This window comes from Cyprinus carpio, chromosome B16 (assembly GCF_018340385.1).
Source record: "Cyprinus carpio isolate SPL01 chromosome B16, ASM1834038v1, whole genome shotgun sequence".
NCBI classification, from domain to species: domain Eukaryota; kingdom Metazoa; phylum Chordata; class Actinopteri; order Cypriniformes; family Cyprinidae; genus Cyprinus; species Cyprinus carpio.
In genome coordinates, this window is record NC_056612.1 from 13,186,878 (window position 1) to 13,199,095 (window position 12,218).

At 37.4% G+C, this 12,218-nt stretch overlaps 1 protein-coding gene across 2 annotated transcripts in view; it reads left to right on the top strand.

Annotated features, from left to right (window-relative positions):
* The window catches only part of osbpl3b (oxysterol binding protein-like 3b), a 66,805-nt gene that overhangs the window by 26,205 nt on the left and 28,382 nt on the right, over positions 1–12,218 (top strand). For both annotated transcript variants that reach the window (XM_042740842.1, XM_042740843.1), the window contains exon 2: positions 8,091–8,333. In XM_042740842.1, coding sequence (XP_042596776.1) covers positions 8,238–8,333 — 96 coding nt within the window. In that variant the 5' untranslated portion in view covers positions 8,091–8,237. The remainder of the gene's footprint in view (positions 1–8,090; positions 8,334–12,218) is intronic.

Consider the following 12,218-nt stretch of genomic DNA (forward strand, 5'->3'; position numbering starts at 1 on the left):
TATCAGTTATGTACAATAGGGTTTTATGTTACATCTTATGCTGTTAAAACAGTACTTCATTAGGTTAGTATACTACTGCAACATTATATCAGTGAATTATGTTTTATCTTACTTTAAATTTCTGTTTAATCTGTAAGATCTAAAATGTTACTACTTTGTTTTTAAGTTCTTGCAACCACAGCTTCAAGTTTTCCACTTCCACTTTTCCACTGCAAATTTCATTTTTTTAATGTGAAGGCTATAAACACATGTTTACCATTAGCTTAAAATAAACCTCCAGTAATATGACTTTATTATGCCTGCGTTCATACTCTAGAACATCTAGCACTGCCCCAAAAATGGTTGGCTTTAAATTTTGCCTATAACCAGTAAAACATAAACATTGTATTTTATTCTGTCTGTTCGGTCTGAAAATGCCTCTTTTATGAGTCGGACTGATCTGTAGGAGCTCAGTAGGAGGAGATTATCAGTGTGTGATAACTTAAGTTCCAGTTCGTTGTTCACAAAAAACTATTTTATGGCTTCGGAATACATCTAATATAGTCTAAAATCCCACAGACTACTGTACTCATATTATTATAGTGTTTAACTGCATGAAGAAGCTCTTCAAAATTTCTCCTTTTGTGGAAGAAAGTTAAATGGGTTTGAAATGATATGAGGGAGAGTAAATGATGCCGGAATACTGTTTTTTTGGTTGAACTATTTCTTTGAAGTCAAGAGCTTGAGCCCCTTGATTACAGACAGCAAGCTGCCACTGAAAACAATCTTATGAACGTGAACTCACGAACCAAATACACAACAAAAGTGCTATTTATGGATCTGCCAGCATTTAACCATCAGACTCTTAAGAAAGGATGTGAAGAACATAAATAGCTCAGATCTAACTGATATCAACATCTATATTTATAACTCAAAGCATTCTGTCTCTGTGTCTGTTTTAGCATATTGGAAAATAGCCTGTGCTGTATTTAATTGTATGCATGAAAGTAGGCTCAATGCCAAGAGATTTTCTTCAGAAAAACAGCCTGCTTCATAAATCTAGGGTTACATGCCGTGTGTGCATGTGTTTGCACTTCTGCTGGTTTGTAAGATGGCTATTGTGTGTGTGTTTGCATGGTTTATATGCTTGTGTCCGCATGTGTGTTTTGTGTATTTCTGCTTGTGTAAGGTTAGTTAAAGGGATAGTTCAACCAAAAATTTAAATTCTGTCATTAATTACTCACCCTCATGGATCACAAATTAAGATGTTGTATCCGCATGGTGCAGCTGACACAGACCAGCATACATTGTTTACATATGTGATTCTCTCCAAAATGGCGTTATAGAGTGATGTGGAGGAGATCAATCATTGAATAAAGTCATTATTTTTGTTTTCTTTGTCTGGGCTAAAAGCCGAGCTCAGAGCCCTCTCTCCGGACAGGGAGGGTACCCCAGGCTCGAGAGTAATTACCCCCGTACAGCATGCCAAATTCGCATAACCTTTACTCAGTTGATTATATTTAAGTATGAACTCATGAAAAACTAGAATTTAACAGTAGGAAAAAAACAAAACCAGACTGGATGCAAAACACTATAAGGCAAAATCCAACAAGACACAAGCAATTAGAATGCACATGAAGCTCACACAAAATGAACCAGCAAAGACAAGAGGGAAATGAGCACAATATAAAGGGAGCAGAGCACACGAGGATCAGGTGAACACAATAGACAAACAAAGGCTAAACAAGGGGGCTTGGTGATTGAAAACGAGGCAGGACAAGAGGAGCACATGGCCAACACAAACAAAGACAGCCATAAAGACACATTAAACAAAGAAAGGACAGACGTTTGCGATAATATCGCATTATGAAAAAACAAGATTTTTTAATCGCAGAGGCTGCGATTACCTTCGGTCACGTGTCACGCGAGAGTAAGGAGACATCCGCTCTCTTATAGCTCTCACAGTACTTTGATGACACACACCGATCAGCACTGCTTCAAGTCGAACACATCTAAGCAGTCTTCAGAGGTAGTCTCAGCCTCAGACGTCACACCCACGGACCATTGGCTAAATGTCTGATGCATATGGGACACAAAAGTGGAAACACTTCAGAAATGTGTTGAAGTCGTCATCGGATTGGTTAAATTCTACATGATTTCTGGGAGACGTATGTGTTGCATTCTTTAACGTTCTGTCCAGAAACAAAGATGCCGTGACGCCAAACCCCCTCACGAAAGAAGGAAGCTGTAGTGTTTACAACTGTGACGGCGAGTACTTATCAGGATCAACTAAACTCTGGAGTTTCAAAAGTATGTGAAATATTTAAAGGGTTAGTTCACCCAAAAATTAAAATTCTGTCATTAATTACTCACCCTCATATCATTTCAACCCCGTAAGAGCTTCGTTCATCTTCAGAACACAAATTAAGATATTTTTGATAGAATCTGAGAGCTGTCTGACCCTCCCATAGACAGCAACGCAACTGAAATGTTCCCAAGTCCAGAAACGTAGCAAGGAGATCTGTAAAATAATCCATGTGACATCAGTGGTTCATCCGCAATTATTTGAAGCTACGAGAATACTTTTTGTGTATAAATAACGACTTTATTCAACAATTTTTGTCTCCTCAGCATCACCCTGTAAACAACGTATGCTGTTCTGTGTCAGCTGTGTCACGCCGGATACGCTGTTTCCTACGTTGAGACGAATTGTTGAATAAAGGCGTTATTTTTTATTTATTTTTTTTTTGCACAAAAAGTATTCTCGTAGCTTTATATAATTGCGGATAAACCAATAATGTCACAAGGATTATTAATCCTTGCTACGTTTCTGGACTTGGGAACATTTTAGTTGTGTTGCTGTCTATGCAGGGTCAGACAGCACTCAGATTCCATCAAAAATCTTAATTTGTGTTCCGAAGACAACGAAGGTCTTACGTGTTTGAAACGACAAGAGGGTGAGTAATTAATGACAGAATTTTCATTTTTGGGTGAACTAACCCTTTAAAGTTCGCGGCATAGAATCTTTCAAATACGTCTTTGAGTTTTACCGGTCTGTTATTGTGGCAACATTTCCACGCCCAGAAACGTGACACTGAACAAAACGAACTGTGATTGATTGTTTGACATGTCGGTCAGACGGCCTCATGGGTGGGCCTTGGCCAATGAAAGCTGCCATGAATTCCAGACCTTCAGCCGTCAGTCTTACGGTGCATTTCATTACTGAAGACTTCGATCTTAAAATAATATATATAATAAGGAAATATATATTCTTATTTATTTATTTAAAGTCTTTCTAAAGCAGTGGTTCTCAAAGTGTGGGGCACACGGGCCATCAGCAGGAAAAAAAAAGAAATAAAACAGTTAACAGCCAAAGGACGTAGGCAAACAGAATGGGAGATGGATCGGTTTGTGAAAGGGAAGAGAAAAGCCATAGATGATGTTGCACAGACCCAGACAGGTGCTGGTCATTCAAAAGCTAAATGCAGAAAATATTACGAGTCATATCTTGCTCTCGGCTTCACTCACTGTCTATACCGGACGCTACAGTTGTCGCGTCTCGCCGCAACAGCTCTACTACAAACCGAACGTTACAAATCAACTAACTCAGTGTCAGTACGTCATAAATAGAACAAGGCATCAATAAAAAGTCATCATTTTAATTTCCGCTCCTCACCCACCGCACACAGCACAACTTATACAGCGTCTACAATCTAATGATTGGTTTTACAGTGTTTTGCCACTCGTGTCTGGTTTAGACACGGTGTTTAATGTCGTTGGTGAGGAGGAAAGCCTGTGTGTGTGTCCTATGCCTTAGCGGACAGCATGAAACCCACAATAAATAAATAAATAACAGAGAGAGAATAATAATAATAATAACAGTTATTCTCTCTATGCTGTTTTTCAGTGTTTCAAGTGATGCAGGTGTTTTTTCTCTTTAGTTTTTTTAAATTAAAAAAGCATAAATCTTTCATAATGTTTAGTGAAATTATTTGAACCACTGGTCTAAAGTTAACAGACAGTGTTTCGAAAGTGCAGTCCACATGTTTACATATGTTTATTACAGTGACTTTGAATTACCTAAAGTAGTGTGGTAAAGAGCAACAGATTTGTTTTTATATTTCTGCAATCTACTTTAGTTTGTGTGATTTGTATATTAATGTTTACACCAGGCTTATTTGTCAATGCTTTATGTTGTCATAATTATTACATGCCTGCAAGGTTGGATGTTCAACAAATCAGTCAATATACTACTGTGATTGCAGTTGTTAAATAAAAATGTCATTTATATCAATTCATGCATCACCTAATTTTATCGTTACATAGGCCTGGCCTAAAGAAAAGAACATTTCTGTTTAATCTGTCTAATATTGTGTTATTCATACTATACAATGATTTTTAGCTCGTCTTTGTTGAATAATACAGAACATAAAGAGCTTTAAAAAATAATTGCATATTAAATCACAATTGCAATATTGGTAAAAGAAAAATCGCAATTAGATTATTTTCCAAAACCGGTCAGCCCTATGTGATTTACTACTAATCACAGAACCGGCTTTACTGACGAGATGCGCATGATAATCTCATTCTATTATTTGCACACCCCTAGTAACAACTAAAGATCTTCATACTAAGCAGAAAAAAATGCTTTAAAGAACAAATCCTCATTGGTAATCAGGTAGTCGGGTGTTGGACTAGTTCATCATCATGACTAGTTTTTAAATATGCAATAGCAAGGATAGAATTGGGAACCCTATCTGAATTCCTGCATTGAATACACATTAAATGTGCTCTGATCTTTGTCTAAGTCACAATTATAGACAACACACAATCTGACTAAAATAATAACTCTTTTCCAAATTTTACTGACTGAGTCATCATGGACAGGGCAGGCTAAAAAGAGAAAAAAACAATAATTGACTTCTCCAAAAGATAATTGGAGTCAGTTAAGGAAATGAGATTGGAACTGTGGGTCACACGGGTGCTGTGCTCTTTAAATAAAGCCTGTTTACAGACAAATCTGTCCTTCTTAAGAAATATTGGTTAATTTGAACCATGCCTCGATCTCAAAAGCTTTCGCAGGACATTTAATTAAAGCATTACAATCATGCACAATGATGGAAAAGGCTACAAAAGCCAAAAGACCTGGACTGCTCTCTTCTGTCCCTTAAGCAGACATCCTGTGAAGAACACAGCAGGCAATCCTGAAAGAAGTGAGAGAGAACTGATGAATAACAGCAGTGGACCTCCAGAAAACTGTACAATGCTGTGCAAGTCTTTGTTCATGTGTCCAGTGTCAGAAAACACTGAATAAGAATGGTGTTTGTGAAAGAACAAACAGCATTAGTGACCTGGTACCACAAACCACACAGTAATCAATGCAGAAATCCAGATCATTTCAAATTTTTCACAGGGTATAAAGGAAAGTGAATATTTCAGGTGTTATGACATATCTCTTTTTTTATACCATTTCGATAACTTTTTGCTTTTAAAATAATCAATTTTAAATCACTTTTTAAAACTCTTAAAATTTCCAAGTCTTTCATGCCAGCTACTTATGGGTATGTGTGTGTGTGTCGAGTGTGATCAGTGGAAAGTGAATGAATAAATAATAGGGGCGGCACACGGAGGCACCTGCTCTCTGTTGGCTTCTGAAGTGGCGCGGGGTGAGGTGAGACAGGCGGTGGTGGAGAGTGCCGTTTACTCACAACTAGGAGTCTGTTTACCGGAACAAACCAGTCACCACAGCTACTTAAAGCGGCTACATGCTGCGACCGTAATTAGCCCAATCTGTATCCTCAATTGCTCAGTAAGAGGTTTAGGAAGTTGCCGTACAATTCAAACAATCGACTTCACGCTAACTGATTCAACTCATCTTAGATGAAAAGAAACACACAAACTCCAATGTAAAAGGAGAAATTTAAATGAGAATATCCAGTTGTTTTTTCCACCTAAAATGACATCTAGAATTCAACAACAAATCTCTGTTGGTGAACCCAATAAAACAACAAAACCTTATAAACTATATAAAGTGTAAATACCTAAATGTAATAAACTAAAGTACTTAACAAACACCCTTTCTGTAACTGCAGGACTTAATATGTTGGAAATGTTGTGATCTTATAACATTTGTGGTGAGAATAAAATTCAAAAAAGCTGGGTTCAACAGCATCCTTGTAGTGAAACATTGACTAAAATTATATATAATCGGAGACCCTCTCATAGATGAAATTCACAAGTGCTGACAGGAGAACCATTTGAATGCATGGAAATATCAGGTGTAAATGGCGACCTGTCTTGGCTATTCACTTTGGATGCAAGATGGATGTTATATGATAGGACAGTTTCAATGACAGGACGTCAGCATGTGTTCTTCTAGTCTATGAAGGTTTTCAGTCATCCAAGTCAAAGCATGTCAGGTGAAATGAACACAAGGGCACTGAGGCTGGTTATTCACCACACTGCTGAATTAAGAAAAACAACTATTACTTCATCCTTACAGGAAGTGAGTAAATCATAGTATGCTGATGTGCAGCTGACACATGATGCTGATACACATTAGCTGAAGAGTCACATACTGCTCGTTTTTCGCAATTTCCTATATCCTACTCCCAGAGAAGAGAAAATTTTAAACAGCTGAAATATAATTTCCCTAAAAGAAGGAGGAGTTAACAACAGAGTGAGAGAGAGATTTGTGTGTTTCTATTGACATTCCCTTCACAGGCCCATGGAAATGAAGGGGGCAAAACTAATCTAATTAACCTTGCTGCATTCCCGTGTCCCACATTTTGACACATGCTACTGCTCAAATTGACGAAAAGTGAGGGAGAGACAGACTGGAATATGCTTTTCAAAATGCCATCAAAAGACATGCTAGAAAAAATAAAATCTCAGACACAATATAAAATTCAACAAATGCTTTGCACATATAAGATCCACTACCGCAAATCATAATTTGGTCACACTTTATTTTAAGGTCCAATTCTCACTATTAACAAACCATTAACTACGACTTTTGCCTCAATAAACTACTAATTAGCTGCTTATTAATTAGTAAGTTAGTTGTTTAATTTAAGTATTGGGTAGGATTAGGGATGTAGAATATGGTCATGCAGAATATGTGCTTTGTAAGGACTAATAAAAAGCTAATATGTTAATAATGGGCATGTTAATAAGCAACTAGTTAATAGGGAGAATAGGTCCCTATAATTGAAATCATATATATTGTGTAGTATGTTGTTGTTAGTGATCAACCAATATGAACTTTTTGGTGGGCAATATAAAGTTGATATATGTAATATGTAAATAACACTTGAATAACAATTGTGCATATAGCAAATATTTCTCATTTTTAATGAATTAGACATAGTTATTTAAAAAAATGAATCAATATAAAATTAATTTGAACTTGATAACAAATCTGTAAAATAAAAAAGTAACATTTATTTTATATTTAAGCAATGTCTTTAAACTTATTGTGACAGTTTTGTTAATTTATGTCTCATATTTTGGTGTATCTGACGTATATATCCCACACCCTGTAACCTGCATTAATAACCAGCACAGGTGATGTAAAACGAGTATGCATATGGTGCTGTCGTGACACATGACTTCAAACAAACCCAGACACAAAGCAAGAGGACATTTGCATTCTGTTCTCCATTCATGTGAGAACCACACTGAGAGGAAGACAGAGCAGTGTGGATAAGATGAGACAGGGAAGGAAGGATGGTTACTACAGAGCGGCGATCTCTGACGTCTGTTACTGCTATAAATGAAGCACAGATTCATAGAGTCAGTGTGTGTTCAATGTAGCCCCCACACTTTTCATAACTTTCATGAGAAGAAGCTGAGAGAGTGGGAGATGATCCGGGGACGGCATCTATAGTATGTCCAGTGATTCACACTGGCATCCTTCCTCAACACAACCCACAGATTGTGTGTCCTGCTGACCAAGCCTTTATACTTTCAGATAATTCTGCTATTTGATATCCTGTGGTGGGCGAGTGGTGTTCATTACCTGTACAGATGAAACCCTGACATCGTGTTGAGGTTGCCTTTCGCATACATCTCCTGATCAATCCTTTCTTTCTCTCTTCATCTGTCCACAGGCTTGAACACTGTTCCAAGCTTATGAAAAACAAGCAAATGGAGACCCACAACTGCTGAGCTGTCAGTTCCCCCTCCCTCTTCTTTCTCTCCTCCAGTTCCTACTCTTCCTCTCCTTCTTACGTTCTCCCTCTCACTGAGAGCAGGAGATGAGCTCAGAGGAAAAAAGTTCCACTATGTCCCAGAAGATTTCCTCTCCATCTCACAGCAATAGCAGTTCCTCCTCCAAACATGACAGCAGACAGGTAAGTTTGTATGCATTTGATTTGGCAGATGATGAGCTATATTTATAGAAGTATCACTTTTGTTGAAAAAAAGGTACAAAGGCTGTCAATGGGGCGGTACCCTTTTAAAAGGGTACACCTTTGTTCCTAATTTGCCCTTAAGGGATGCATGGTACTACCTCAAAGGTACATAATATTAGTACTTTTGAAAGGGTTTCAGTGCCAGCTTTTGTACCTTTTTTTCTGAAACTGTAACTCAGCCTGCTCTTGGTGGATGATAAAATAAAAAAAACATGAACATGTCTATTTTTTCATGCAAAGCAATCAAAATGCCTAACTAGCACTAACAATTTCAAATGCACTGAGATTGAAGAAGACATAGACTTTCCACTGTTTTATATCAGTGTGTGTGAGATAAATTGAGACTTTCAGTTGTGTTGATTTTCCAGGTTTAAAATTTGTCCTGCTGGTACTGTAAATAGGCAGTTGATGTAAAATACTTTTGGGAAATTGACATCCTGCAGTGTGACATGAAATATATCATCTGCAACTGTTTTATAGCATTTTCTTCCCTTTTATAGTATTCACCCTTTTATAGTAAAAAAAATATGATAGGTTGTTCTGCAGGAAAAATCTCTTAGAAAAAAAGCCTTTATTCAAAATATATTGCTCAAAAAGGCAAAACATTTTTATATCAGTCAGGAAACTCTACATGGTGCAGGCTGATTTTTCCTTGGTATACAATCTGCTAGCAATTATATTGTTCACTACAAGGCACAAGCTGATTGGCCTCAGCTGTAACTGCAGCCGTTGAGCTTATTTGGTCAGCATTTAAATTGTCTGGTTCTGATTTTGCTGTAAACTGGTTCAGCAGCATGCTATCAGAGTACCTCTGATACCCTCCACCTCCCCAAGCTCCACCTGTCTACATCAGCTACAGGCCATTTTATATATCTATAATTGTGCAGCAGCTGCTTGTATGTGTATGTCTTGGCAGTAACAAGTCTTCCTACTTGCTCTGCAGTAGCAGCAGCAGCAGCAGCAGCAGCAGCAATAACAGAAGTGGAAATGAAGATCTAGTCAGCCAAGACAAAAATAAATAAATAAATAACATTGTCATCCATTTATGTGCTAAAATTACTCTTTGAAAAAGGGTTGTTTTGACTTTTTATACATTCATATAATTATTAGCAATAAAATCTTGATGTTGATCAAAATAAAAATTCCATGGATACATGCAACTACTAAATATTAGCTGAAATGTAGTGACAAGAGACAGCTGGGTTTGGTCAAAGAGCCTGATGCTCTGTTTATAGGTCTTAGGATGACTAGCTTGCCTTAGCGTCTCCTGATTCTTTGCTTTAGAGCCCAACCGATAATTTGTTTTGCCGATATTATCTGCCGATATGAGCCTGTCGCAGATATATCGGTATCAACGAATATGCCACCGATATGATTTTTTTTACAGAACATATAATGCAGATTAAATGCTTCTGAATGGTGTAATTACTTAGTTTGCCATTGCTTGCTACTGGCGACCCAGGTCAGTGTAGTGTAGAGATGTGCGGATGAGCTCAAATTTCACCTGAGTCCGCTGCTTCAAATAAATGATCCGCCACCCACCCACCCGCACCTATATTTGCTTGTCACATTACAATGATTCTAATTCTTAGTTTTGCATGATCATATGATGAATGGATGGTTCATTTTTAACAGCAGATTCAGTGGCGTTAGAGCTGATCTGCGCATCGTCTCTGCGGCGCATTACAGCTTCACGGCCACCAGAACTGATCGTGGCCACTCAGTCAATGCTGGTGTTTATACCGGCCACGCCGCGGCCCAGAACTCATGCTTATCACATCAGTCACATCACATTTCCTAACTGGGTGTCTACAACGGATGCAAGCGAACCCAAACCATTATAATCAGTGATGTTGTCTACGCTGGATGCGGCATGCTGCGACACGACAAATCCCAGACAGTAAACTGATGCCTCATTCTATTTATGACTTACTGACACAAAGTTCAAATGCTTTTCAACGGTTGCTTTGTCAAATTCTGTTGCGGTGCAGACACAGTGTGTCAGCATAGTATCAGTCAGGCTCTACTTTGCTTCATACAAAAAGAGTATAAATATTTATTCTGCTTAGGGATTTTTTATATAATTTTCTGACAGCAAATGAAAAACTGGCCGACAGTACAGATGAAAGCACTGGACTAGACAAAATGTTTCTGGAATTTACCCCAAAATTTCCCAGCTATGCCTTTTCACTTTATCTTCATCAGTCCCATTACCCACTGTTCTAAAACACAGTATTAATCTCCCTGTTCTCAGTCAGATGACTGTGGGAAATATGAATATAACCGATCTATGAACTGAGCCTTGAGTGCCGGATGAATAAAAACTTAGCAGATCTTTGTTTTTTTCATTTATTGCAATTCCGAGACACTTCCTGAGGCTTTTGTCTGAGGAAATTAGTGGCAAACTAATCATGTTCTGTGGAAATGAAGGTTAAATACAGCAGGGTTCAAAAGTCTGCTCTCTGCTCTTTGGTTGCCATTATTTTTCTTCAATCACTGTTCACACAGGTTTGTTTGTGTATAGACTTAATATATCTGTGTGCACCTGCACATGTGTGCGTTCATATGCTCCGAGCTCTGGAGGGCGGATGCGTGTCCTTCTCCTCAGATGAACACGCTGACCTGATTATGAGGCTGTAATCTTTAATCTCATCATTTGGTAGCATTATAAAGCTCATTACTCTTTCTAAGCGGAGATATGTTTCAATGTTCGGGTGGCAGACGTTACTCTCAATACCAACATCATGGAATTATATTGTGTAGAGTTTAAAGTACTGCAAAGAGGGCTGAAATCCCACCAGGTGATCTGGTGCCCAAGATGAAACATCTCGAGGGGTTAATCCTAATAAATAAATTCAAATATTATATAATATAATATATTAATATAATATATTAATGAAATAAAATACCACGTGTACTTAGAGTATACTTTCGTGACTGTTTCCTAACACACTTACAGTAAGAACACGTTTAAAATGCGCATTTTGTAATAATGGCAATTTAAAAGTTTTACTTTATTATATTATAATAATGGTGTGGTGTGCTTTAAACAAGTACACTTATTTGATGTGTTCTAAAGCACATGTAAAGTGCATATTTTTTGCAATTAACATGCAATAATTTTCTGAAAACACTACATTTAGTATTATTATTTAAATGTATAATCTGTAATAAGTAAGTATTACAAGTTTTAAAGTTATTCTAAAGTGTTCTTCCTTTTCACAAGGGTTGGTTGATTAGCTGGGCTGTTTCACTGTCATAACACAATATCCCTTGAAGGTTGTGTTGCTGTTTGATTTGAGCTGTTGTGTAAGAGTGGTTGGTTCATTAGTCGCACTCTGTGGTTCTTAATGTATGTTTGGGTTTTGTCCTTGGCTATAGAGATGTCTCTTTGAAAGTTGTCCTTGATGTAGTGAATTGCTGAGCATGCGTTTGGGCAGTGCAGCTCTTGCCTTAAGGAAGAGACAGAGTTTGCTGAAGAGGGAGAATGAAGACCCACATTTTTGTCCCATCTGTCAGTGCTCTAAATAATAAAGAGAATAGCTATCCTCTCTAAATTTCCACCTGATTGAGAACAGTATACACATTGTTAATAGCCCACATTCTGATATCAAATGGAGAAGAATCCTAAGTTTGCAGCGACTCGATTTTTCTAGCCGTTGCCTTCGTGTCTTTCTAAAACATTTTTATGTAAATTTATTTAAATTGAAATCAATTTTCATCACTTTTCAATCCTCACTTTCATCATTCATTTTAAATCCACAAATATCTACAGTATTTATTACACAAATAATAAGTATGCGGTGTGACCAAAATCTTATATAT